Source organism: Zonotrichia leucophrys, chromosome 27, assembly GCF_028769735.1.
Source record: "Zonotrichia leucophrys gambelii isolate GWCS_2022_RI chromosome 27, RI_Zleu_2.0, whole genome shotgun sequence".
Classification (NCBI taxonomy): domain Eukaryota; kingdom Metazoa; phylum Chordata; class Aves; order Passeriformes; family Passerellidae; genus Zonotrichia; species Zonotrichia leucophrys.
Window position 1 is genome coordinate 3706064 of NC_088196.1, and position 27345 is coordinate 3733408.

A 27345-nucleotide genomic window follows, 5' to 3' on the forward strand; every position below is an offset into this window, starting at 1 on the left:
GGCTGAGTGCTGGGGGATGCAGGGCAGGCACAGCAGCTGTGGCACCGATTCCTCACCTGCCCCAGCGTCACCTTGCTGTGCTCCAGCTGCCAGCAGCTGGCCTGCAGCTCCCTGCTGCTTTTTGAGCCTCTCCTGCCCCGGCTCCCACCCCAAAGCCGCGTCTGGGTCTTCCCTCTCGCACCACACCTGCGGGGCACGGAGGGGAGGCGAAGCTCGGCCCAGGTGGGAGGGACCGGGCTCCCGTTAAATCGCAGCTCCCGCAGGAGCCGGGCCTTGCACGGACCCACCCTTGTGGTTTATGAGCTCCAGGTGCCTGAGGTGCTGCCGAGGAGCCGCGCAGGAGCGGGGATAACCAGCCCAGGTACCTCCGAGTGCTGATTGCCAGCGCCAGCTCTGCCTCTGCCCTGCCTCTTCCAAGTCCTTTTATTTCCCTTTCAGTTCTCATGCTAATGCTGGTGCAGCTCGTATCAATTCCTCCCTTCCATCTCCTCTTGCTGCTGCTTTGCATTTAGCTGGGGGTTATTCTCCTGCCTCGGGAGGAATCTGCTCCTCAGGGATCTCAAATAAGACAAGATGTGGTTGTTCAGTGCTGCCAGGGGGCAGGAACTGAGCGGTGGTGATGCAGGGTGGGGAAGGCAGCTGGATAGTGCTGTGGAATTATGCATATTGCTCTAGCTGAGGTTTTCTCAGTAGTCCGTGGGGTTTATGACACGAGCAATTACCTTTCTGACCCTCTGGAAGCCTATTTAAGATTCCCAGTGGTGTTTGTTGTCTGTGCATGTGTCCCAGTGCATGTTCCCTGCTCTGCCTCGAGTGAGCTCAGCTGAGGTGAAGTGGCTGGGGTTGTGAGCTCCAGTGTCTCCTTCCTGCCCGTGGGAGGCTGTGCTGTGGGAATTGTGGAGAGTTGGAGGCAATAAAAGTGCCATGTGGGGGCAGAGGTTTGTGTGGTGCCACTGAACCACAGCCAGGCAGGAAGGTCAAAGCACAGGGAATGGGGTCATTAACCCCGTGCTGTGAAACCAAAAATGCTGCGAAACCAAAACCAGGTTCAGGGCCTCCGTGCTTGTGTCAGAGGAAAGGGGATTATCTGCAGGATGGCATAGAAACTGTGCAGGTTGGAGTGCTTGGATCTGCTGCTGGCGTGGGTGGGTGTATTGGGAGGAAAATGGAGTCTGGGGAGGGGAGGAAATTCATCTAGTCCCACCTCAACTGCTTGGAGCCAAGGGAAGAACCTGAAGCATGTTCTCCATGAGGTTTCCAGGCCTGGCTGCAGCCCTGTGCACTACAGGGGATGTGCCCAGGCCAGCACAGGTGTTCAGGGCCCTTCTGAAACACCTGCAGTGTGCAGAGCCCCCCGTGCAGCAGCTGCCACCCTCTCCCCCGCTTCGTCACCCCCTAAATGCAGGGAAGGAGCCTCTCACACTGCAGATTGCTCTGATGCTGCCCGCGAGTCCCACAAGGGCTGCAGGGAGATGTTCCCATGGTCTCAGAGAAGAAACATCCCAGCTCGTTAGTGTCTGTTGCTGTAACTCATCTCCAACATTCTTAGGATTTGCTAATTTAGCCTATTTTTAGACAGACACCCTGCTCTAAAGGCCCTGCTGTCCCTGAGCCCCTCCATGTCAACTGCTCACACACAAAGAGGGGAGGGGAAACTTCTGCTGCTGTGCTGGGACCTCTCTTGGAAAGGAGCAGCAGGCTCTGCGCTGCTCTTGTGCCCGGAGAAGCTCTTGCCAGAGGGGAAGGAGCTGTCCCGGGAGAGGAAAAGGCTGTAAGGCAGTGGGAGGGGGAGCTGCTGGAGCAGCGATTTCAACATTCCTGACAACCCGCCGCCTCCAAAAGCCCGGAGACCCTTCCAGAAGTCTGAAGTGTTGCTAAACAAGCAGCACTTTGGGAGGGGGGGTGGTCCCTGGGGGTGGGTGGCTCCTGCTGGGGATGCTCTCGGGTTGCACTGGAGGGTTTCTCGCTGCCCCACATCCTGCTCTGGCACTGCTCGTGTGGATGCCGCGCCATGGTGCAGCTCCAGGGGCTGGGCAGACACCAAGATGCTGTCTGGGATTTCATAAACGCTTATTTTTCTTGCTGCTGAGGCTCCTAAATGCTTGTATCTGACAGAGGGAGGAGGCTCTGACAAAATCCCCCTTGGTCAGCCCCTCCTCGGGGCACCAGGTGCTGGAACCCCTCGGAGCTGGGCTATATCAATATCTGCCATGTGATACCGTGGCTCTCCCTGCTCTGCAGGCAAAACACAGCATAACCATGGGAACTTTCTTCCTCGGCCCCCTCAGCACGCCCCTCTAATCCAGGCAAGCCGCCCGCAGAGATTAAACCGCGTGTAATGAGCTCTGGAAATCCTGGGTGTCCCAGCAGTTCCCTCTGCCCTGCCTGGCCAGGGGATGTGTAACAGCCTTGTCATCGGGAGGCTCCCAGGGCTCACGTTGCGAGGGAAAACAAACCAGCCTTGGCAGCTGCCGGAGCTGTTTTGGGGTCTGCGCAAGCAGGGAGCGAGGCCGTGTCCCGGCTCGGGTGTCTGAGCCCCAAATAACCGCGCTGGGACAGCGCACCCGCAGCTGCCGGTGATGCTGAGGGGCAGCGCTGCCAGCTCCGGTGCCCGCAGAGGGGCTGGGGGGTTCCTGCAGAGGAAACAGGAGGGACTTTGCTCTGTGAGCATCCCCGGGCTCGCTCTGTGGCGGGGCTGAGCCGTGCCCGGGGCTTTGGGAAGGGCGGGCGGGGATCGGGGTGTGCCCGCAGCGCCCTGGCCCCGGGGCACCCGAGCCTGGAGCCGCGCCCTGCAGAGCCCTGAGCCCTCCAAACACAGCACCCTGTGCCCTGCAGAGCCCTGAGCCCTCCAAACACAGCACCCTGCAGCCCTCCAGACACAGCACCCTGTGCCCTGCAGCCCCCAAACACAGCACTGCACCCTGCAGCCTCCAAACCAGCCCCCCAAACCCAGCAGCCTGCACTCTGCAGCCCCCAGACACAGCACCCTGTGCCCTACAGCACCCAAACCCTGCAGGCCTCCAACCCAGCACCCCAAACACAGCAGCCCCCAAACACAGCACCCTGCAGCCCTCCAGACACAGCACCCTGTGCCCTGCAGCCCCCCAAGCCCAGCACCCCACCCCCTGCCCCACCTGGGTGCTCCAGTCCCAGTCTAACACCCCCAGCCCAGCTCATTTTCCTACCTCCGCCAAAAGCTGGGGTTACTGGGCTGAGCTGCACCTCCAGGTGCCTCACTGAGGACTTTCTAAGAGTGTCCAACTGCCTGTGAAATCTGTGACTTGTCCCCTTCAGCTTAGACAGAGTTCTGTTCTACAGTCTGCTTCCAGTAGCAGAAGCTCTGCCATTTCCAGTCTGGCTGTGTTTGTGCCAGTTTATTTCCATCCCTTTCTGTGCTAGCCTTGAGACAGCAGAGCTCCTTCCCTGGAATTTCCATGCAGCCAGTGGATCTCCCAGGCCTGGCTGAACCAGCCTGTCTAGGCAGCAATGCTGGGGTTCCTCTGATTCTGCCCCAGAATCAGGGCACAGAGCCCAGGGCATGGCTCATGGCACGGTGTGGTACCTGTGCCCATGCCTGGCCTCTCTTCCCTGCCCAGGGGCACAGCCAGACCCTGCCCAGCCCATTCCCTGTGGCTCTGGGGAGCTCCTGATCTCTGTGGGCAGCATTTGCCTGTGCCACACTGGTGGCCAGCAGCCACCCTGTGATTCCTCCTTCACCTCAGCCCTTCCCCTTTGCTCCTCCAAGCACAAGAGCCAAGGCTCCAAATTCCTCTGAGGAGCTTGGGAGAGCTCTCACTTCAACCCAGAGCAGGGAAGGGAGGAGAAATGAGGTTTGGAGGCTAATTCTGGCAGCATCACACTTGAGAAAGATCAAAAACTCAGGGCAGGAGTACAAGAAAGGAGGGAAGCTGTTGCGTGCATGCTCCTGGAGGCCCCGGCAGACCCGGTTCATGCATCCTGCACGTTATTTCTGTACCTACTTAAATTAAAACCAGCCTTGTCTTGTGGATGCTGACTGGAGCCAGGCAGTTCTTCTCCCCAGGGGAGAATCCAATTTTCACTCCATCTCGCTTGTGTTTTTGACCTGGAATGACTCTGCTTTTTATATTTAACAAACGCTCCCTCCGAGCCTGGGACCACGCTGAGCTTCTCACGCAGAGCTGGCACTGCTGTGGCACATGGTGCCCTGTGCCAGGAGACCTTGGGTGGCTCCTCAAGGTGGGCATCTGCTTACCTGGGCTCTGACCTGCACCCCTTGGTGCAGTCCTGTCACTCCTTAGGCGGCAAAAACTTTGTGGGCAGAGCCCTGGCATGGAAAGGGGGAAGGGGGGATTGGTGCCAGGCTGCTCCTGCACCAGTGTGCCCTGGAGTTGGGCTCTGGGAATGCCAAGGAAGAGCCAGGGGCTGGTGCTGGGCTCTGGGAATGCCAAGGAAGAGCCAGGGGCTGGTGCTGGGCTCTGGGAATGCCAAGGAAGAGCCAGGGGCTGGTGCTGGGCTCTGGGAATGCCAAGGAAGAGCCAGGGGCTGGTGCTGGCCATGGCACAGCCAGCAGGGAGGGCACTGTGGGCTGTGGCACTGCTGCAGAGGAGGGACCCCACCACCTGCAGCCCCCTACCCATCACCAATTTCTGGCAGATCCCTTCCACAGGGATAACCAACTCCAGCCTCAGTCCATCCCCTCTGGGAACTGTGGCAGACCTGGCTGCAACAGCACAGCCCCGAATTCCCAGGGGCTCCCACCTCTAGGAATAATTAGCAACAATTCAGAGCTGTCTAATTCAGGCTCCAGAGGTGCTTCCCTTGCTGCAGCACAGCCCTGCTCCCGCTGCCGGGACTGAAACCCCTCAGAGGCTCAGGAGACACGGCGGGGGCCGGGCTGGCAGCGAGGTGAACGGGGTTCAGGTATTTATTCACTCCTGCAGCTCTCGGAAGCCCTGGAGAGGCTTTGCCTGCCCTGACTCGCCCGGGGCTGGGCGCTGACAGCAGCAGCGATGTTCTGCTTCGAATTCCCGACATTTGATGAGCCCGGGTGTCTCTCTAGCAATATATGGGGCTTCTCCAGGGTTATATAACTGAGCAGGGCAGAGCTGCCCTGCTTGGAGGCACCCCCCGCTCCTGCTCTGACACCTGGCAGGGTAATTAGTCACTGATTACGGGCGGTGACGCAGGGCACCAGCCCAGCTCCTGCCCGCGCCCACGGGGCTCGGGGACTGCCTGCGAGCAACGTGTCTGCTTCCTAATCCTGTGACTCCATCGTTAATCAGCCCGGGATAAGAGAGTAAATAAGTCTGTCACTGGAGGCTGGTGCAGGGCAGGACAAATATTTTATTAAGTGTACTGTGAGAGTGTTCACAGGGGCCTTAGGATGAGGGAAGGGATGAGGATCTGAGTCCGTGTTTCAGATGGCTTGATTTATTATTTTATGATATATATTGTATTAAAACTATACTAAAAAAAGAATAGAAGAAAGGATTTTGTCAGAAGGTGAACTAAGAATAGAAAAAGAATGAATGCTAACAAAGGCTTGTGGCTCGGACTCTCTCCACTTTGATTGGCCATTAATTAAAACAACTAACATGGGCCAATCCAAGATCTACCTGTTGCATTCCACAGCAGCAGATAATCAATGTTTACATTTTTCTTGAGGCCTCTCAACTTCTCAGGAGGAAAAAATCCTAAGGAAAGGATTTTTCATAAAAGATGTCTGTGACAGTGTACCCCTCTGTGAGTGTCACACACCAGATCCGCACAGGATGTGGAGTGGGAGCATTAACTCCTGCCAGCAAAGCTTTGCCTCTGGATCTCTGCATCCCCCGTGGTCCCCAGCAGTGCTGCCCTCCCCAGGGACCAGAGAGGATGGTGTGGTGCTGGCACAGGGACTGTGCTGGGCCTGGGTGTCCCCAACAGGAGATCTGGGCTGCCAAAATGGGTACAGAGGGGTGCAGGGTTATTGTCCTCATCCCAAGGCAAAGGAGTGAAGGTGGGAGAGGGACAGCTCCTGCCCAGCAGCAGCTGGGGGAACCCCATTTGATTGCTGATGCAGCAGAACAACTTCCCCACCTCCAAACAGCATCCCAGGACCCTTTTCCCCAGACCTCTGAGTGAAGCCAACCTCATTCCATAGGGGTTTATAATGGGGAATAAAAAAACACGTTCTGCCTAAAGCAAAGTATTCAGAGCCTATCTGCAGTCAGATTCCTCAAGCAGCACCACCACTGAGGCAGCAGCCACGTCCACAGGCCTCCAGACTTGTGTTGTACCAGGAAAATGAAATCCTGGATTAGCTGTACACCCCCTTGCAGGACACTGCCCTGGCAGGCAGCTCCAGCTCTCTGCCCCACAGGGCTCCTGGGGGTCAGGGTCCCATGGGAAGGCTGCTAGAGCCCTCATTTCATTCTTAATCCAGAAAAATAAGCAAATAAAGGCAGGATTCCATTTTAGGCCTCTGTATCCTGAAGAGCTGCTGCCAACCAGCCTCTGATGTGCTGGCCTGGCTGCGCTGTGGCACCGGGAGCAGAGGCTGGAGGGGCTGGAAAAGCAGCACAGGGGGACTTGATTTCATATGAGCTGAATTCCAGCTTTCACTCCAGTGGAAAAGTCCATAAAAACGGGGATTTGGAGCCGGCTCCTGCCTGGGGCATGCCTGTGTAACCACTCCTCTCTGCATTCCTCAGATTCCTGTTCCGCTGGAGACTGGATTGAAGACGGGGTCTGAGGTCCCTGCTGGAGGAAGGAGGAGGAGGAAGAGGAGAAGGAGGAGGTTTCCCTTGGCCTCTGAGCTGTGAAAGCAGAAAACCAAAGCATGTCCCAGGTCATAGAATCCCACGTGCTGCGTGTTGGGCAGACTGTGTGCATTTCCTCACCGGAGGAAAGCAAGAGCCTGCACCCAGCCGGGTACCCCAGGCTGCCGGGCAAGTACGTCTACTACTCCACAGAAACCTGGACTGACCCCCCCTCCATGGTGCACCCCAAGGCTCACCTGCTCCCCAGGTATGGAGCCCAGCCCCTGCCAGAGCATCTGGCTGCTCACACGCAGGGGAAGGACCAGCAGAATTCCTCCTTGGAGAGACCCCCTGTGCTGAGCCAGCCAAAGGAGGAGGAGAGCAGCAGCACGGACCCTGAGGATCAGCCAATGTCTCCCTCCCTGGATATAACCATAGAGACTCTCAACAAGATGATCCTGGAGATTGATCCCACCTTCCAGCCACTGCCATGCAGGCCAGTGAGGGCTGCAGGCCAGCCTGCTGCTCAGGGGGACACTGTGGCCACCAAGAAGCAGGAGCAGGAGGCAATAGGTGAGGCAAAGGAAGGGCTCGGGCTGTGGAGCCACCAAAGCTCCCATCTGGTGACAATCAGAGCCTGGTTAGGCACATGTCTGTGCCCTGGACCCACAGAAGGTCCTGTGCTCCTGAGGAGGCTGGAAATGGGCACCAGGGACATTCCCTGCTGTCCCCAGGGGGATCAGTGTCCTGACATCAGGGCTCCATAATAACAATCCAGAATTGGGTATCCAAGCTCTGCCTGACCCCAGTGCTTCCCCAGCCCTGCCCTGATCACTGTTGACATTTCTCATGTCCAAGCAGCTCAAAGGGGTGCAGAAAGGACCAGGGAAAACAGCTTTTAGTTCTACCTGATGTCCATTTCCCTGTGTTTGAAGAAAACAATTCTCACCACAAATGGGACTTGCAGCTGTTGGAAAACTTCTAATCCCAGCTGTCACCACCAGTGACGGGCTCTGGGTGCCCAGTGAGGGCCCTGCTCCCCTCAAGGGCAGCAGAGCCTTTGCCAGGGTCACACTTGACCTGTGGGAGCTCATGGGTTTGCAGCCAGATTTCCAGAGCCCTGGGCTAAGGTATCGAGTGTTGCACAACCATCCCATTTAAGTGTTCCCAACCCTTGTGCCAGGGAAATTCTTTTTCCAGGGCTTGTGCACTCCCTGGGCAGCATACCTGGCATAGGCAAGGCACCAGCAGCACATACCAGCCCTGCCTCTGCTCACAGTGCCTTGTGTGACCCCTTGTGCAGCTCTTCCCTGCCATCCCTGCAGCCCAAACTCGGATTTGTGATCCAGCTATTTCTGCCTGGGCTCTCCTGCTCATTTTGGGTGTTCAACACTCTGTATATGGGGAGCTGACACTGCTGACAGGACAGTTCAGGGTGCTTCAGGTGCCTCAAGCTTCCCAAAAGCTTTTCTGCCCATCCTTGTCTTTACACATGGAAATACCTCAACAATCAGTGGCCCACAGCAAGGTCAAACGCGGGGATGTTAAAGACAAAAAAAAAACCAAATTAAATTCTCCCTGAGCCCTCATGCAGACACAGGGAGAAGGATGAGGCGGGTGTGAGGGTGTGCAAGGCAGCAGCCCTGCAGGAGCCAGGCAATTCCAGAGCAGACAGTGTCTGCTTCCTGCTGGGACGGACAGGGTGGCCTTGCAGATAAAACACTGTGCCAAAGTGCAGATCCAGCTCTGGCTGCTCTGTGCCTGACCCATTGCACTGCTCAGGGGCTGGAGCCCCAAGCAGCTCCACAGGTAACGTGCTGATGGTCTGGAGAACCTGGCTGCAAGCGTGGAACTGAACATCTGGAGAGCTGGCCATGAATTCAGTGGGGAAGGCCTCACTCCAGCTTTCATTTTCTTTTAACAGCTCTTGGTTTTTAACGCAAACTTCCTCCCATTATGCAGTGTTCACTCACCTGCTCCAGCCCTGCAACCTGTGCCCTGGTGTGAGGGTGGCAGGGACTGATGGTGCCCAAGAGAGGTGAGAGGGGCCTGTTCTTGTCTTTTTTAGTGGAGAACATGAGGAAGCTTTAAACTCAATCTTGATGGGCCCCTTCCAGCTCAGCACAATCTATGAAATGCTGCAGCAACAGGAGGCACCTTCATGAGAGGCTCTATTCCCTCTGGATCCTTGTAGATCCTAGAGGAGAAAGGAGATCTCAGAGCTTGGCTTGCGTGCTATCTGGGCTCCGTGTTTGTGGCACTTTTGCCACTCCTTGATGCTGGAAAACTTGCCAAGGTCTTGAGCAAATATTTGAGGTTTAACCACAGGTGATAAGAGGAGCAAAGGCAGAGAAGTAGGAGGTAAAAGGCCTCAGGAGCCTGGTGCACAGACTCTTGTCAGTTCTTTAAAAAACAATTAAAATCCCCATTTCTTTCTCATTTTGGGGAGATATTGACAAAAGGGTTTGAGCACTGGTGCCAGGACACATAGACACAGAGCTGCCCCCAGGTTGGGCATTGGAGGAGCTGGCTTTGGCTCTGTCCTGCCATGATCCAGCTGTGTCCCCACTGGGGACCAGCCCTCCTGGCACACCCAGCGCCTCCTTGGCTGTGTTTATCCAATTTTCTGCTGGGATTGGCACAAAGGGGCTCAGGGAATCACTTCAGTACAGCCCTGTGCTTTTCCTGCTCACCCAGCTCCGTGCCCCAGAGCTCAGGTTGGTGCTTGGGCCAGCAGGTCCATCAGGACCTGTCACACCACGGGCAGGGAGCTCAGGGCTGTCAGAGCAGTTTGTGTTTGCTGCAGCAAAAAGGATTTTCCCTCTCTGAGAAACACCTTTGAGAAGGGGAGCTTTGCTGAACTCCACGGCAGGGCAAGGAGCAGGAGCTGAAAGCAAAGCTGGGCACGTCCAGGCTGGAAGGGAGGAGCACACCTCTGGCTCTGGGGTGATTAAGTGATTAACCACAGCAGCAGCTCCCCTGGGATGTGATGAATCTGCCATGCTGCAAGCACTCAAATCAAGTCTGAGTTGCTAAAAGGGCTCTTCCAGCTCAGCCAGAAATGCTGGCTTTGTCCAAGGAAGCCTGGATTTGATGTGCACCAGGCTCTCCTGGTGCTGGCTGTGAGGTTCCACTGGGGGTGTTGGACAGGAGATGCTGTCAGGTGTGTTCTCATGTCACTAATGGCAAGTGGAGGGGCTGGCTGTGAGCAGAAAGAATCCCAGAGCAGGACAGAGGCACAGAGACTGCTGCAGAGAGATCTGAGCAGGGTGGGAGAAAGGAGGAGGGAGCAGCCAGCCCCTGACAGGTCTGTGCTTGCTGGTCCTGTACACCAGGAATGTTTTACCTGCCCCTGTCCCACATGGATTTGTCACTGCCCCAGCTGTACCTGGGCCCAGGTGACCTCCCCTCTGCCCAGGGTGCGCAGGGCCACCCTCCGAACCTGACGTCACCCCGGGGGGAGCAGCCAGGTGTTTTTCTCTTGAGTCAGGTACAAACAGAGCAGCTGCTGGAGGGAACACCCTCCTCTGGCTGCAGGTCCCAGCAGGTCCTGGCTGGGTAATGCTGGCGAGGGGGGTCTGAGCAGCCAGACATGGCCGCACGTAACCCCTTCCTTCCCTGGGAGCCTGCCAGCATGGGGGGCTCACCTCACCTTGGGCTCTGTGAGCAATCAGCCCTCTCAGGGTCTCAACACTCTGCTGGACCCCCAGCCCTGCAGAGAGGGAGCCAAAATTCCCAGCAGGAACAACAGACACATGTTCCTCACAGAGCTTTGCTGAGGAACCCAGCTTGCACACCAGATCCTTCATGATCTCCTCTCTCTCTCTTTCTCTCTCTGCAGACATCAAGTACATAGAGCTGACACCGGGCAGAGCCACGGGGCCTGACCTGCCACAGGGCTCCCCCAGCCCTTCAGGCACCCCCTTCTCCAGGTCCCCTCAGACCAGCAGCTTTCTGCCCCAAAAAGGGGCTCTGGGAGGCAAATACAGCTCTGGTGACAGCGTGGTTTTCTCCAGCCCACCCGGACCCCCGAGTCCCCAGCCGGCCGCGCTGAGCAGCAGCAAAGCAGCCGAGAGCAGCAGCGCTCCCTGGCAGTGCCTGGCAGGACACACAGACACGGCCTCCTGCAGCCCCGGAGCCCTCAGCACCTCCCCAGGTGTGGAGAACCTGCTGAAGCCCGTGCAGGTGCTGAGGGCCCAGCAGAGGGGCAGCTGGGTGTCCCAGCTCTCCACCAGCCCTGGCTCGGACACCAGCTACATGCTGGGCAGGTAAATGCCACCTGTGCCCGCTGGAAGGGCCACAGGGCAGTCCCTCACTCCCTGGTGATGCCCTGCAGGGTTGGTGCAGTGGCTGGCATGGTTTCTGTGTGTGAACACCCCCTGATGTGTGCTTTGTCTCCCTCCTGCAGCAGCACCCACTCGCTCCACAACGACGACTCCGACGCTTCAGCCGCTGCCTCCCTGTCCCCCTCCAGCTCCCTGGGCAGCCCCTGCTCCCCTTCCTCGGGCATCGTGGCTCACCCCAGGGAGGCTTTTGGCCAGAGCTCCCCCCAGCCGCGGGCAGGCAGCTCCCCCAGCGCCTCCCTGGCCCAGAAGGGCCAGGCCAGCAGCTGCCCCCCCTCCATCCTCACCTCTGCTGCCGACATCCCGGTGCTGCTGGTGAACGGGTGCCTGGAACAAGGGGATGGACCCCCCCCGATGGCCAGAGCCCCCCCAAGCTCTGCCAAACAGCCCCCCCTGGCCGGCTGCAACCCGGCCTCGAGGCTGGGGGGCCTGAACAACGCTCAGTCAGCGCCCACCCTCAGCTGCCTCTCAGACAGTGAGTACACAGGGCAGGGTGGGGGGCAGTGCACGGCCCAAAACTGCTGGGAAACGGGGGGGCAAAGCCCATTTTCCCTCTGCTTTAGCTGGTTATATTCCCTCTGCTTATACACACAAAGGATGAGAGGTGCTGGCTGTGTCTCCCCATGGTCCAGGTGGTCTCCAGGCTGGGGGTGGTGACCCAGGGTTGGGCTCAGCTTTCTGCCCACCGGTGTCCTGGGACGTGGGCTCAGCAGCCAGGAATGCTCTGCTCCCTCCAGGAGATGCAGATGCACCTATTTATAGCACCTGAGAATGAGGAACATCATTCTGTGCTGTTTGCAGACCCAGAGCAGGCTGGGAGGAGGGGCTGGGGCTCCCGTTGGCTCTGAGGACACCAAAAGGCACCAGGGTTCACAAGGTCCCTCATTCAAGGGCAGACACTGGGGCTATTGTTCTCTGGGGGAGATGAGCAGAGGCAGCTCTCAGGGCAGAGGGTTTTAATTGGAATCCTTGTGGGAATAGCAAGAGGGTGTGTGGGTCAGACCCTGGTGTAAATCCCATGGTCCAGTGGGTTGTGCAGGGCTGGGCAGGCTGGCACTGCCAGGGGATTCCATGTGACCCTCTCTGCTCTACATCGCAGCCTGCCAAGAGAGATAATTGCATGGAGAACGAGCTATTCTGAGGAGTGAGGAGGAAAGGATTCAAAAGCATTGAAAGACCTTCAGCCCTGGCCACCCTGAGGGAGAAATGTCTTTGCTGGGCTCTGCCATCTGTGGGGGTCCTTCAGGTTCCTGCTGGCCTTGACACCCCGTGCTCTCTTGCAGGTCCCCTGAAGGCTGGGCAGCCCACCATGAAGTTTGTGATGGACACCTCCAAATTCTGGTTCAAGCCAAGCATCAGCAGGGACCGAGGTGAGGCAGGGTGTGACCCCACTCGGGCTCTGGCCTGTCCCCAGAGCTCCCCAGTGTCCCTGTGGGGACACAGTGGGGGCAAATCAAATCCTGCTGGGGGCTGGTGGGTGTGGAGGGACCCTCTCAAGGGTTGTGTCACCGCCCCTCTGTGTCCTCCACTCCCAGCAAAGCTTGTCCTGCCCATCACACAGCATGGCCTGGGCAGGAGCTGAGTGTCCTGAGGGCTGCAGGGACCATGGGACCAAGGCAGGGCCCTGCAGTTGGTGCCACACCAGGGATGTGTGCATGTCCTTGGCACACGCTCCAGAGCTGCTGCAGCCAAGGAGGCTGCAAGACTCCCTGCAGAGCAGCAGGGCACAGGGCAGGCAGCTCCCACCCGTTGTGCTTGGCTGAGCCCCTGCCTGTGCTCTGTGCTCTGACAGCAATCCAGCTGCTGAAGGACAAGGAGCCGGGCGCGTTCCTGGTGAGGGACAGCACCTCCTTCCGGGGCTCCTTCGGGCTGGCCATGAAGGTTCCTGGCTCCCCCTCGGGCAGCCACACAGGTAAGGGGGTGCCTGGGGGGCTGCTTCAAGGGTTTTGCTGAAATTACTCAAAATAAAGCCACAGAGAAGCCACAGCACTGTGGTGTGTGGCAGAGAGTCTGTGTGTGCCCTCTTCTCACAGGGACTGGCACCATGGTGGTGGCACAAAGCAGCTCCAGTGATGCCCTGGGACAGGACTCTGGGGTGGCACGGTGGCACTGGGGCCACTGCTGGTGCTGACTGTGGTTCCTCTTGCAGGTGAGGAGAGCAGTGACCTCGTCAGGCACTTCCTCATCGAGTCCTCCACCAAAGGGGTTCACCTGAAGGGCGCCAGCGAGGAGCTGTACTTTGGTAAGGATGGTGCTGTGCCCACAGCAGCCCTGGCAGCGCCAGGAGCTGCTCCCAAAGCCCCTGGAAGCACCAGGTGAATGTGGTGCCCACCTGCCAGCACAGGAACCCCCCAACCCCAGGTCCTGCCTGCATTTCCCTGGCAGCTCCAAAGTAGGAACACGATCTCCCTGTTGGGACACTGCTGCAGGTGTGTGGGTGGGGGGTTCCAGGCAGCAGCCCCCTCCCCTAAACTCACAATTCTGACTGCAGGGAGCCTCTCTGCCTTCGTCTACCAGCACTCCATCACCCCTCTGGCGCTGCCCTGCAAGCTCAGCATCCCCACCCGAGGTAGGAGATGCGGCAGGAGGGAGGCTCCTCCCGCTGCCCCGGGGAGGTGGGCGAGGTCCTGGCCTGGGGAGGGGTCTGAGCACCCCCAGGTGCCTGCGAGGGGCTGCTCCCCTGGCTGCAGGTGGAGCGGGGACCTGGGGACAGGAGGGCGGCGGCTCCTTTCCGCTGGGGGCAAGGGAAGTGGGAGTGGGAGATCAGAGGTGAATGGAGAGGGAAATGAAGCACAATTGAGTTAATTACTGCTCTAAACCCCTGCAATTAGTGTCTTTTGTGAGATAAGGAAAGGCCAAAGAGGTGACCAGCTCAGCCTGGCCTGTGGCATCACTGCTCCTGCTTGTCCTTTGTGCAGATCTCGCTGATGGATTGGACAGCCCTGACTGCGCCCCTGAACCTGCCCCGGCCCTGGCCAGGAAAGCTGCAGGTGAGCACAGGAGCCGGCTGCTGGCTCTGGGGACAGCCTCGGGCACACTGTGACAGCAGCAGGTCACCCCCGTGCAGGGCTGGGCACTGACATCCCCCTCCAGCTTCCCCATGGGGCTGCAGATAGCTGCAGGATTTCTGCAGATTTTTCCCTGGGTTGCAAGGAAACCTGATATTTTTAAGGAAGGGAAACTTTGAGTCCTCAAGCCGCTTGAAAACACAGCTCTGGAGGTCATGAGGCTGATAAAAGACCCCCGGGTTCCACAGTTTTGAAGAGTTCCTTATTTTTAAGCCTCTCTCCTGATGGGCTTCAATGGGGTGGAACAGCTGGAGCTTTAGGAGAGGGGTGGGCAATCAGGGGCTGGTGAAATTCCCTTGTGGGGCACATGTGGGAATGGTCTGTGGATGGGGAAGGGTCTGTGCACCTCAGCCTGGGTGGGCTCCAGGTGAGAGCAAAGAATAAGGGGCAGGAGACCACACGGACAGGTCACAACGCAGGCTGGGGAGCTGGGGACTGCTTTGTTTTGCTGGAAATTCTGAAAAATCAGTTGGCAGGCTGGAAAGTTTAGTTTGACCCAGAGCAGCCCTTTAAACAGCTCAATCAGCCTGAAATGTCATGTTTTAGGTTGGCCGTCAGCCCTTGGTTAGCTTGGGGTATTTCTGCTTTTCATTAAAGGAAATATGTAATAAACAGAAAAGAAAAAACCCAGCAAATGTGACATTTAGAAACGGGAAATTAAATACTTTGACTTTTACAACAATTAGTGCGAAGAATTAAAGCAAACCAAACTAAATTAGCGAAGAATTTCTGAGTCACCAAATCTTTTTAATTTTCGTCAAAACAAACCTGACCTGGGTCCATGTGAGGCATCTGCAGGATGACCCCTGGGACCCTTTGGCCCGGGTCACATCCGTGCTGAGCCGTGCTGTCCTTGCAGTGTGCAACGTCCTGTACCTCAACTCGGTGAACGTGGAGACGCTGACAGGAGCCCCAGCCATCCTGAAGGGCATCTCCTGCACCTTGGAGCTGGAGACGCTGCCCACCCCAGCCCTGGTGCACTTCAGGGTGACGGAGCAGGGCGTCACGCTGACCGACGTCCAGAGGAAGTAAGAGCTTGGATGGGCCAAGGGATGAGGGGGGGTTCATGGAGAGGCAGCTCCCTCCTCACCTCCCAGCCTCAGGAAAACCTGTCCTGGTTGGACAAATCCGTGTCACCATGCAGGGATGGGTGTGGCACCTTAGCAAGGGGTGCTGGGTTTGGTGGCATCAAGGGAACCAGCTGTACTCAGGGTTGGGGTTTTGGGATGCCTTGAGACCCTCAGTCTCGCACAACAGGGGTTAGATTTGCAAATTCATGTCCTTTCCCAGCCCCTTCCCTAACGATTCCCTCTCCTCTTCCAGGGTGTTTTTCAGGCGACACTACCCCTTGGCTGCCATCAGGTTCTGTGGGATGGACCCTGAGAACAGAAAGTGAGTTTTGGGCAGCCATGCCTGTCAGAACCACCCACCACTGCTGTGCTCCCTTCCCTGTGCTTCCCAGTGCCTCTGCACCAATTCAGATCCCAAATCCCATAAAACTGCCCTGGGCACGCCCTGCTGGGGTGGATCTAAACATAACCCTTGGCTTTGCAGCTGATGGAATGAGTTAAACATCAGCCTCTGAGCAACTCCAATTCTGTTCTTCCCCCAGGTGGCAGAAGTACTGCAAGTCCTCCAGGTAAGAGCAGGGACCTCCTGCGTGGGGTGGGGGGCTGGAATCCGGGGGAATGCTGCTGCTTTGGGAAGTGGCTGCATTGCAGAGCAGCAAAGAATGAGCTCAAAAAATGAGGAGGGGATGTGATAGAAGTTACCATGGTGGCAGGATGAGGCGTGGGACTGATGGGTGAAGCTTTTTGGGGGGGTTTGGATGAGAGGTTTGGCTGAGGCCAGTTTTCCACATCCCCTCATGCAGAACCCCTCATCCAAATCCCACAGCCTTCCCAGGGACTTGTGCTGGGTTCAGGAAGTGAGTTTATATCTGGCTCTACCTTGTGCTCAAGAATCTTTTCACAGCTGGGGAAGCCTTGCCAAAAATGCTCCTCCCGGCTGCTTGGCTTCCAAGGAAACGTGATTGGGGAGCGGGCCAAGGTGGAATTGCTGGAACTGGGATTTGGCTTTGTGGCTGGGCTGGTTTCAGCCTATTCCTTCAGATTCCTGGATGCAAACTGAATAAGCCTCTTTTCTTTCCCAAAGAATCTTCGGGTTCGTGGCCAAAAGCCAGACAGACTCGGAGAACCTCTGTCACCTGTTTGCAGAGTACGACACCCTGCAGCCCGTGTCCCTTGTCATCGACCGGCTCCGCCAGCTCCTGCCCAGCCCATAGGGACACAGCCCTGGGACACTCAGGGCCAGCAGCTGCCCACACACTGCTGAGCTTCTCCTGCTCCCCTTCTCCTGCTTCTGGGTTGCATTTTGGCAACAGCACGTAATTCGAATTTTTTTGTTATGCACCGTCACATCAGGAGCCTCAGCTAAAGACTTTGAGCTCTGGTGGGATGAGATGCTCCTCCAAGCCTCTCCATGGGGCACTGGCTGCCCTGGGGAAGGGATGGGAGCTGTGCTCTCTATGGAACCACTGTCCCTCAGGTGGACTCTCTGCTTTGAAGGACCACAATGCTCTGGCTGGGGTTTCCACCAGCCATGAGGTGCCCTGGGCTGGGGGAGCTCATGGAGCTGAACTGAGTTGGGGACTCAGCCTTGACCCCCCAGTGCTGCAGGAGGGAAAATCTGGGGGAGGAATCGCCCCCCTGAGCAGCACAAAGAGGCAGCTTTGCAAATCAGAGTGTATAAAATGACTAAGTCCTGCTGGAAACCTGCTTGCCTCGAGGAGCAAGCAGCATCCACAGGCAGGAATTGACAGAGCAGCGCATTTTTCCTGGTGCTGGGAAATTCTCCTGCCCTTTTTACGCAGTGCGGGGTTGCGGGCGGGGCTCGACCTCCCAGCATTGCCGAGAGCTGGGAAATAAATGGTGACATTTCCATGACAGTGAAACATCCTCGGGTTTTTGGAAATGACTTGCCTGAATTTGGGCCGGGTTCTCAGATGACGTAAATTGGCAGGGCCTCGAGGAAGACTCATGGTGCTGCCATGATCTGCAGCAGCTGAAGGGTCAGCTCATGCTGTAGCTCAGAGCAGAAAGCAGCTCTGAGGCCACCACGCTCTTCTCTACCTTATTTCTCATTTGGTGCCTCTGCTTTGGTTTCATTTGGGCCCCCATGTTAACAAACCCTCGCAGGGGTGTATTCAATAAAGCAGTAGAATATTTTTCAATAACACCTCGAGGATGGCAGCAATGCAGACATTTGCTGTGCTCCAGAGCAGATGAACAGATGCACCCAGGGCACCCAGGGCTCCAGCCAGGCTGTGGAGCAGGTCCAGCTGTGGCCACTCTTGGCAATGACCAGAACAGATATTGGGGTCACTGCAGGGGGAGCACATGGAGCACTAAGAGGAGGTGGCAGCAGCTTTGTCCCCCCAGTTCCTGTGCCCTGAACTCTGCTGAACCACAGCCCAGCACTGCAGGGTGGGCTCAGGAGCTGGTGCCCAAGGGATTCAGGTGCCTCTGTTGTCCCCATCGTGCTGCAGGGACCAAGGGGCAGCAGCTCCCCAAGGTCACAGGCAGCTTCGGCTGTGGGTCCTGAGCCCTGAGACCCTGGGGCAGCCCCAGGACCCCCAGAGCGGGCAACAACTCTGTTGTTATCATTTTGCTGGTCAGGACCAGCAACTGGGAATGGGGACGGGCACAGACTTTGGCTCCCCACAGTGCTTTGGGGGTTTGTGCTGCTCCCCGAGCCCAGCCAGCCCTGGTAGCCATCAACACAGGGCCAGGGCACGGGGCTGGGCTCCAGGAGGCCCATCTGCCATGCCAGCAGATTTCTGGGCTGTCTGCATTGGCTGCAGCCCATCCCGGTGCTGTTTGTACAACGCCAGCTCCTCCCGCAGCCCCGCTCCGGCATCCGGCTGGCACCAGCCCCGGTGGCACTGCCAGCCCCGGGAGCCACCAAACACGGGCTCAGCGAGCTCCTGAGCCATGACCCCGGGCACAACTGGCTGTAGACACTGGGACAGAGTGGAGCCATGACCAGGAAGTGCGCAGCTGTCACAGTTCCTGTGCCTGGGCATCTCCTGCCTGCATCCTGACCCCCTCCCCAAACACCGAGCTGCAGGTGCCCGGTATGCCCTGGCACCAGCAGGCACCCACACATGCGCCTCGGGCAGCAGCACTGCCTGGCCTGGAGCCCGCGTCCCTGGAGCAGCCGGTGCCTGTCCCGGTGTGCCCCTGAACTTTGAAGCCGGTCCAGGGTCCCCTCCCCGGGCTGGCGCCGCCGCCACTGCTCGGTGGCGCTGTGCAGGGCGACAGGGACAATCCTCCCGGTGGCACCGTGGAGACACTGAGCCGGGAGTCATGAGGAAGCAAGGAATTAATTGTTTCCCACCCCATCCCTGCCCAGGGAAGATCTTCCAGAGGTTCGTGGGCTCCTGGGTTTGCAGGGCTGCTGAACCCCAAACCCAGAGCAGGCCCTTGACCAGAGCTGTGCCCACACCAGTGGGATACCCTTCATTCCTGCTCTGCCTCCCTCCCTCCCCTCCCATAATTTAAAGCCATAAAAGATAAAAACACACTCGACAGAAACACGTCAAATAACGGGAAATTAAATACAGTAATTACCTTTTTTTGAGGATACAAAGGTTCAAGTGTACTGTAAAAGGTCGGTGCTACACGGGAATCTGATGGGACGGGCTTGGCCCGGGAGGGACGGACAGGGACCCCTTGGGCTCCAGGGGACACGCTGGGGGTGGGGGACACTGGTACATGGTGGTGTGTAAATACAGCCCTAAACTACAGGAGAGACGCTACGAGATGCTGGAGCCCTCAGGACACAGAACGTGCCCTGGGGCATTGCCAGGAGCCCCCAGACCAGGAAAGGCTCTGCTGGACCCGCCCTGGTGCAGACCGGGAGGGGCCGAGGCCACCAGGCTGGCGCTGTCACTGCACTGTGTCCTGCTGTGGTGCTGCCATGGGGGCTGGCACTGGGGCTGGCACTGGAGCTGGCACTGGGGCTGGCACTGGGAATGGCCCCCGGAATCCCTTTCTTGGTGCGGGGGCTCTGAGGGGTGGCAGGGACAGGGACCCCCCTCCCCACCGAGGACCGTCCTGGTGAATGGACTCAGTTTAGAAGCTGTGTGTGAGCAGGGCCATGGGCAGCCAGGGCAGGCAGGGACCTGGCAGGGCACGGGGCAGGCAGGGATCAGGAGGGCAGAGGGTGTTTCACTAAAACTGAAACGCTTCGTTCCCATCGGGGGGCCTCGGACAGGACAAATCCACATGGAAAACCAAAACCGAACCACTGAGGCCATGCTGGAGCCAGAGGGTGGATCAGGAGGGGACTGGGGATGTCCCATCTGTCTTTGGCACATTTCCATGGTGTTTTTATGTGAAAAATTTCCATCCCAGAAGAAAAACCAGGTACAAAATACCAGTGACAATTTCTCAGCTGAAAACACTGCGCTGGTGAAATGTGCAGATCCCATCATGGAGACATTCCAGAATCCATCCCAATTTTGTCACATTGGCCAAGAAAAGAGGAGCCATCACTGCAGGGCATGGAGAATTCCAGCCTTGGGGCCACACAGCCACTTATTAGATTCCCACCAACAGCATTTTTTAAATACTAAATTTTGGGGAAGAAAGAAAAATCTCAAACCAAAAGAAGCTCTTCCCCCTGGGATGTGTTTCCTGGGCATCCCTCACCCCTCCACCTTCCCCTCAATGCTGTTTGCCTGGGGATTCCGACCCCCTCACCCCAGGAGGGAGGAAGGGGAGACAGGATGGATGGGAGGCTTTGTCCCTGCACAGGGAGTGGGATTGGGCTGGGCCATGGGGAGGAGGTCCTGGGCTGTGGGGCTGGGGGGCTGCAGCAGGGTCGGGGAAGGTCTCTTATTGCTCTGAGTGGCCACACTGCCCTTCACACACACACACCAGGGTGGGATGCAGGCAGGGGGGTCTCTCCAGGCCCCCCAGTCCTTGCCTGGGCAGCCTCTCGCCACCAGGGAGGGCAGAATGAGGCACTTCTGCTGCTGCCCATGCAGAGGTGTGGCATGGAGGGCACTGAGCTGCAAATGCGGCGCTGCCACCGCGCCCCCCGAGCTGCCAGGTGTGCGAGGTCACCTGCGGGGCCAGGCTGAACACCGGGGGTACCACGGGGCAGCAGCAGCAGCAGCATCAGGGGTGCCCCCCACCCACCCCACCGGGGCAGCATCATCCAAGGCCTGTCCGTGCGGGGTGGAGGCGCTCGGGGCCGGGCTGGGTCCCTGGCGGTGGCTGGTAGTGGTCATGGCGGTGCCGCGGGTGCCATCCCAGGCGCACCCCGGGCTCCCCCGGCGCTGCTCAGCGGTCACGTCCCCTCTCCTCCTCTCCTGGGCAGCCCCGGCTGGGGGTCCTGGCCCTGCACGGCGCGGGGCCACCGCGGTGACGCTCACATGCTGTCGGCCAGCTGGTGACAGTCCAAGTCCCCCTTCAGCTCCAGGAAGCCCGGCAGCTTCACGCCCGTCTTGCGGTCCACGCACCAGCACTTGCCCCGCTGCCCGTCCAGCGCCGGGTGACACTGTGGGGATGGCTCTGGTCAAGGACACCCAGCCTGGACCCCACGGGCTGCCTGGCAACCCAACCAGGAGCTCTCTTTGGGGCTTTACCACCCCCATCCCACCTGGGGTTTTTGGAAAGGGCCCCCAGCACCCAAAGGGTGATCCCCACCAAAGCCAGGAGCCAGGCAGGCTCTGCCGTGCCTTGTCACTGTCCCCTCCATCCATGCCCCCCTCCCAGCCTCACCTTGGCTCTGCAAAGTGCCCCTCCCAGTGCCCTGTGGTAGCTCAGAGCCCATCCTACCTGCTTGGGGTGGAAGTTGCCGTTGCGGTCGCAGTTGGGGATGGGGATGACGTAGAGGTCCTCGTGCGTGCGGGTCTGCGAGGCCGCCAGCCGCTCCAGCGCCCGGTGCAGCTCGCTCTGGCACGAGCCCTGTGCCTGGGGAAAGGGAGGCCTGAGCTGGTCGAAGGGCTGGCACATCCTCCTGGCCCTGAGCCACAGGATCCCGACCCTGGAGCACCCTCCCTGCCCTCCCCAGCCCTGTTGGGGCTCACCATGACCCGCGTGTCCTCGCGGTGCTGAGGGCTCCCGCTGCTGCGCATCTTGTTGCCGTTGTTGACCCTCTTGGCCTGCTGCTTCTGCAGGCACTTGCGGTCGTGGATGCTGCAGGGGCTGAAGCTGTTGTTGGGGTGGTCAATCTCCTCTTTCTCTGCAAAGACACAGACCAAGGGGGCTCAGTGCCACGATGTCCACAGTGACATTTCCACTCTGAGGCAGGTGGTTTCTGGCAGGTGCCACGCCACCATCTCTGGTCACCCCATGTGTCACTCACAGCCCTGGGTACATCCTGCCCCTGCCACTGCACTGCTGCTCCTTGCAGCACTGGGAAAGATTCCTGGGAGTTTTTCCTTCTCATTAGCCACAACTAACAACTTATTCTGCCGTGTGTCTGTTATTGTAGGGTCACAAATGCCCGCTGCGAGTGCTGGGCAGTGGCTCCAGTGTGCTGGGTCTGGCTGTGCCCTTGCCAGCCACATGTCACCAGGTGCTCACCCACAGCACTGGAGCTACAGGCCTGGAAGCCGAGACACAGACAGTGAGCTCCAGGACGCCCTCGGTGCCTCCCAAAATCCGCCTGTAGGAGCTGCAGTGGCAGTGGAGGCACCGGGGCGGAGCTGAGCCCCCGCCAGGCCCGGGGCGGCACCGGGCGCCACGGCCGGGAGTGGAGCCGTGCTCTGCTGCGGGGAACGGCCCTCGCCAAGACATGAAAGAAGAAATTCCTGGAATAAGAAAGTTAATCTCCCGCGGGGCCGATCCCAAAAGGCGGCACTTGGCACCCCCGCCTGCGCCAGGAGCGCAGCCAAGCTGCCGGCCCAGATGTTGGCAGCTGGACAGAGCGTCATGAGATGAGTGCTCGGCGTGACTTAAGCTTTTTAAAAAGCTGCCGGTTCCTCTCGTTTGGGGCCCGTGAAGATTCTGTGGATGTGGGACACCCCAGGATCCAGGGTTCCTCCTGTGCTCAGAGCTGCGTCAGGCACAGCCCGAGCAGTATTTTGTCCCCCAGCCCACCTGGGCTGTGCAGGGAAGTGGCTGAGGTTATCATGGGGTTGGGCTTAAACAAATCAATATTGCAGCTGGCAGCAAGGAAAACCTTCCCAAACCAGGCAGAGGGTGGTCACTGGCGAGGGTCACACCCAGGGGCTCACAGTGCCAGCACAGGGGCCATTGGGTGACACCTGGCACTGGCTCTTCCCACAGGCAGGCAGAGGGGTCAGAGCTGCAGCTTCCTGCCCACTGTATCCCCACAGCATCCCGGTCCTGATCTCCCACCGGCACCCCTTGCCTCGGTCCCTGCAGTGCAGGCTCCTGGCCCAGCTCCTGGGGGCCCGGGTAAAGTCCAGAACGAAGCCCCAATCAAAGCCCCCTCCCTCGTGGGTGTTATTTGCTTTTTGCTTAATCTGTCCATTTTTTTTTTCCAGGAAATAGCTCATGCCCTTGAAATTTGAAACACGAGCCCAAAGCCTCCAGGACCCTGCACAGAGCGGTGCCAGCGCCAGCCCCCGGCGGCACCAACCACGAGGCTGTGGCGCAATGGGGGCGCTGGTGGCAGAGCCCCGCTGGGAGCTCGGGGGCTCGGGCAAGGATGCTGCTCCCCTGTATCCCTGTGGGGAGACACACAGGAAGAGCTGGGCAGATTTGGGGACCACCGTGCCGAAGTTCCTGCATCTCCATGCGCCGCTCCCACGCCGTGGAAAGGCAGCACCGGGAGGCAGCGCAGGGAAAGCCCTCACCGGTGGCCGGCACAGCCAAACCTCCCTCCTCCCCCCGCCAGCCGCCTCCAGAGCATCAAATCTCCCGGCTTAAATAAAACCAGATGCCAATAACATTTTCATAAGGTCACATGAAACGCCGGTGCCTCCGGGCAGCGAGGCGGCTCCTGCTCCTGACAGCGCTCGGGACCCGCGGTCCCCGGCTCTCACGGCAGCTCCAGCATCCCTCCCTCCCTCCCTGCCCTCGGGGTCACTGTGCCCCTGCTGAGTGACACACAGCAGCTCAGGGAGCCTCTCGCCTCCCTGGAAATCCGAAAATTCGGGATTCTCAGCACAAAGATTTGGGAAAAGCAACGCGTGTGGAGCCCAGAGCTGCCACTCCCCACACTGCCCTGATGCCACCCAGTGTGCCACTTCTGCATGGGCACCACCACCCTGGAGGGATGGAGGGTAGGGGGGTCCCGATTTGGCCGAGGAAAGCCTCTCTGGTCACTTCGGTGCCAAGGGGATGGGAAGGGGGGCTGACCCCGCTGGACACATAAACACTGTCCCGAGAGGAGGAGGAGGAGGAGGATTCCTGCCGGCCTGTGGACAGGGCACACAAACGAGTCATTCAGCATCGCCTTCAATTAACGGGAGCTGCAAATGAGGTTGGTCACGTGCCGAGGCTGTGATTCACAGCGCTGAGCCCGAGGGAGCGGGAAGGGCTCCGGCTCCACCGCGCGGATCCCGTGGGAGCAGAGCCTGGGGCAGCCAGCAAAGCCCTGCGACCTCGTGCGTGCGTCCTTGGGGACAGACAAGTGTCACTGACCCCCGCCGCTCCAGCCCCGCTCCCCCTTGTGCCACCAGCCCCAGCAGCAAGGACCTCACATGCCTCAAAGGGCACAAGGGACATCCACGTGTGTGTGGCCAGCATGGCACAAGCCACAGTGAGCCCCAGCACCCTCCATGTCCCTTTCCAGCGCCCCCAGTGTCACCTGTGGGTGGTCCTGGCAGGACCGTGGCAGTGCTGGCTCTTGGTTTCCTGGGTTCTGGACTTGGCAGGCACCAGCACTGGGAGGGCCGTGCTCTTTGTGCCAAGTGCTGGCTCTGGCAGGACGTGGGGAGCCAGGGATGGGGGTGCCAGGGGTGCAGGCACCTACTGCCCCTTGGCCTGGGATGCCAGCTGGGAGCTTGGCCCGTCCCCATGGCGTGCTCTGAGCACCTCCCACCTCAGTGCCCAATGTGGGACCGAGGGAGGGGAGGTCAGGATGCAGCAGAGGGAGTGAGGAATGCAGGTGCAGGTGATTGCCCAGAGGGACCAGAACCTTGCCAGGAGCAGCACCCAGCCTGGAGAAACCCAGGTGCTGGTGAGTCCCCACCCCAGGGGACAGATGGGACATGGCTGAGCCTTGCCTGGCAGAGCCCAGCCTGTCCTCCCTGCCTGGCACTGCCCAGCCATGGCTCAGCCACCACCATTCCTCCCAGTGACTGCACACAGAAAGGAAACAGGATCTGTCCCAGCTTACAGAGACCACACGGGATGAAGGCAGCTCCCATGGGTCAGGTTTTCCCAGACATAATCATTTACCCAACACTAAATCACTCATCGTGTGTGCTGGGGAACATGTCCTCACCTCCTCCTGGCTGCCACACTTGGGCTCAGCCACCACCACCCGCCGGCTGTGACAGAAAAACGGGGCTGGGACCTTCTGGAGCCGGCCCTGCACAGGGTTCTGGCTGAGGAGTGGGATCCCAAAGCCAGCTGTGAGCTGGCAGGGCCAGGTTCCAGCACAAGGTGCCCAGACCCGCTCGAGTAAGGTGAGCAGGCACTGCTCCTCACCTCCTGAGGGTCACATCCCGTGGGTGCCACAGGTCCCGGGTGAGCAGAGAGGCTCCTCCTGGCTGTGGAGCCGGAGCCGTGTCCGACCGCTCACAAAGCCCGGCCCCCTGATCCCAGCCTCTTCCCTGGAATGCGGAGCCCCCCGGCCAGAGCCCCCAGACAAAATGTTTACTGTACGAGGCGCGTTAACCGCTTCCCAGCCGCCGGCACCGCTCGGGGCCGCGGGCACAGCCGGGGGCACCTGCTCCGAACAGCCCTGCCCCTGCACGGGCACCTAATTCCCTTCTGCTGGTCCCCAGGGGACACCAGAGACACTGCCCATGCCAGGGTGCCCTGGCTGTGCCAGGCAGGGCTGTGTGGGAGCCTGCAGCCCCCAGCCCCACACTGCCACCATCCCTGGGATGGTACCACTGGGATGGCATTGATTGCTGTGGGTGTCCTGCCCACATCCTGGCCGGGGCACAGGGCTCCTGCTGCCCTCTGGCCCATCCTGCTGCCTGTGAGGTGCCCGGCGGGCGACCCGGCTGCCATAGCCACCCACCCATCCTCAGCCAAGCCAAAACACCGCGGGAAGGAAGGGAAAAAATGCAAGTCTGTTTCCTAAAGGCTCTGGGAAAAAATGTTGCATTACACGGGGCACGGCCAAAACCAACAGGGCTTGGCAGCACCGGCGCAGCCCCGGGCCAGGGAGCCCAGACAGCTCCTGCAGGATGTGGGATGAGGACAGACAGGCAGGACAGGGGGGCTCTGAGCACTCCCAGCCAGCTCCTGTCCCAGCAGGGGTGGTTAGAGGGGCCTATCCACGAGTGGCACTCATCACAACGGGGACACCAGAGGAGCTGCCATGGATCAGACATGCAAGGAGGGAGTGGAAGTGGGATCCAGCCTCACAGATGGGCAGGGACAAACATTGCTCCTGTCCCTTCTGCCCCTCAGGGAGCTCCAAGTGACCCCACGTGGGGACCCAGGGTCAGGCCAGATGCAGATTGTTCAGGGGACACAATCCTGGTCACAGCCTGCAGGATGGGAAAGGGGGACCACCAATGGACCAGGTCCCCACACACATTCCCTGGGAGCAGCTTCATTGCCATGGTGTGACCTGCACAGCTCTGGGGTGGGTTCCCACTGCTGGCTCTGCTCTCAGACCCCAAATCCTGCCCAAGCACCAGGGGTCACCACCCCACCTGCAAGGCAGACAGAGCACACGGGCAGCAGCTCCTCCAGCCTGGCAGGGCAGACACAGCTCCCACACAGCTCCCAGCACACCCTGCCTGGAGGGAAGCAGGTGCCCCGTGCCCTCTTTCCTGTTTCCTCCTGGAAAACAGGGGGGAAACAGATCTGGTGCAGCCAGACCTGCCAGCAGCATTCCAGGGGTCACCGTGCAACAGGAGCTTCCCTGGCAGCTGGGATGTGTCCCCAAGGGCTGCAGGTGCTCACAGGACACTGTCCCACTGTCCCATGGTCCAGGGCCACGCTGCAGCCAGGGCACAGCAGGTGAAGGTTCACCCCTCCAGCACATGTGGTGCCAGTGGCTGTGACACCGCTGTGCCCGTGGTGGGTAAGGATGGCACAAATGTGAGTCCCTGGTGCCAGCTCTCCTGCAGCCTGCCTCTGCTCCCTCCCTGGAACATGCTCCCTGCATTCCCATCCTGTGCTGTCCCATCCCATCCTGCCTCTCAGAGTCATGGAATTGTTTGGGCTGGAAGGGACCTTAAAGACCACCCAGTTCTGTCCTCCTGCTGTGGGACACCTTCCACCAGATGAGGTTGATCCAAACCTCATCCCACCTGGCCTTGAACACTTCCAGGGATGGGCATCCAGAAATATTCTGGGCAACCTGTGCCAGAGTCTCACCGCCCTCTCAGGGAGGAATCTCCTCCTAACATCTAATCTAAATTTTCCCTTTTTAGTTTAAAACCCTTCCCCTTGCCCTGTCACAATCTTCCGTGTAGAAGTCACTCCTCATCATTTTTATCAGCTTCCTCTAAGTATGGGAAGAGTCCACAGCTCTTGCCGAGTGAGCAGGGAGTGGGTTGGTGCCAACAGGGGTCATGCCACTGCCCCTGCGAGGGCCAAGGACCCCCAGGCACCCACCCAGGGCACCCACCCTGGGGGGCACCCACCCTCTGCCGCCCCTCCGCCGCCTCACCTGAGGGCTGGAGGCTCTCCTGGATGGCCTCGACGTCGGCCAGGTCTGTGCAGATGCCCTGGCCGTGCATGAGGGTGCGGAGGGGCCGGGGCTCGCCGCGGGGCGGGTAGCAGCGCAGCCCCGCTCCGCAGCGCGCGGTGTAGACGCCGCAGGCGGTGCCGCGGGGCAGCGCGCAGGTCGCGCAGCAGCCGCAGCCCGGCTCCCGCACCAGCTCCGCGCAGCCCTGCGGAGCCTTGCACCGCGCCAGCCGCTCCTCCGAGCACGGCGGGCACTGGATCGCCTCCTCGCCGCTGCCCGGCCGCGCCGCCGCCGCCAGCAGCGCCAGCACCACCGGCAGCACCGGCAGCCCCAGCGGCAGCCGCGGGCGCATGGCGGCCCCGCTCCGGCCCCGCTCCGCGGCGCTCGGCTGGCGGCGGGCGCGGGGCG

At 59.5% G+C, this 27345-nt stretch overlaps 2 protein-coding genes across 3 annotated transcripts; one reads left to right on the forward strand and one right to left on the reverse strand.

The window, feature by feature from the left end:
• The first annotated feature begins 241 nt into the window (after window positions 1-241).
• On the forward strand, window positions 242-18740 carry TNS4 (tensin 4). Of its 2 annotated transcripts, XM_064733502.1 has the most exons (13): window positions 242-361; window positions 6675-7295; window positions 10564-10990; window positions 11131-11540; window positions 12349-12435; window positions 12858-12977; window positions 13215-13307; window positions 13557-13634; window positions 13984-14055; window positions 14993-15161; window positions 15457-15525; window positions 15746-15772; window positions 16288-18740. In XM_064733502.1, exons 2-13 carry the CDS (start codon window positions 6803-6805, stop codon window positions 16415-16417), a joined length of 2175 nt encoding a protein of 724 aa, XP_064589572.1. In that variant the 5' UTR covers window positions 242-361; window positions 6675-6802; the 3' UTR covers window positions 16418-18740. The 2 variants fall into 2 exon arrangements, with proteins under 2 accessions (XP_064589572.1, XP_064589573.1); XM_064733503.1 differs by lacking the exon at window positions 12858-12977.
• On the reverse strand, window positions 18738-27325 carry IGFBP4 (insulin like growth factor binding protein 4). Its single transcript, XM_064733504.1, has 4 exons — window positions 26920-27325; window positions 21233-21387; window positions 20982-21116; window positions 18738-20700 (listed from the first exon to the last, which is right to left on the reverse strand). The coding sequence occupies exons 1-4, from the start codon at window positions 27287-27289 to the stop codon at window positions 20572-20574; spliced, it is 789 nt and encodes a 262-aa protein (XP_064589574.1). The 5' UTR covers window positions 27290-27325; the 3' UTR covers window positions 18738-20571.
• Window positions 27326-27345: the final 20 nt, after the last annotated feature.

Bases quoted from the DNA above. Each gene is read 5' to 3' on its own strand.
- IGFBP4 (XM_064733504.1), bottom strand. From the start codon at position 27,289: ATGCGCCCGCGGCTGCCGCTGGGGCTGCCGGTGCTGCCGGTGGTGCTG. The intron at 21,117-21,232 runs GTGAGCCCCAAC...CCCTTTCCCCAG, and splicing joins GCGAGGACACGCGGGTCATG to GCACAGGGCTCGTGCCAGAG. The intron at 20,701-20,981 runs GTAGGATGGGCT...CCATCCCCACAG, and splicing joins GCAACTTCCACCCCAAGCAG to TGTCACCCGGCGCTGGACGG.
- TNS4 (XM_064733502.1), top strand. From the start codon at position 6,803: ATGTCCCAGGTCATAGAATCCCACGTGCTGCGTGTTGGGCAGACTGTG. The intron at 12,978-13,214 runs GTAAGGGGGTGC...TTCCTCTTGCAG, and splicing joins CCCCTCGGGCAGCCACACAG to GTGAGGAGAGCAGTGACCTC. The intron at 13,308-13,556 runs GTAAGGATGGTG...TTCTGACTGCAG, and splicing joins CAGCGAGGAGCTGTACTTTG to GGAGCCTCTCTGCCTTCGTC.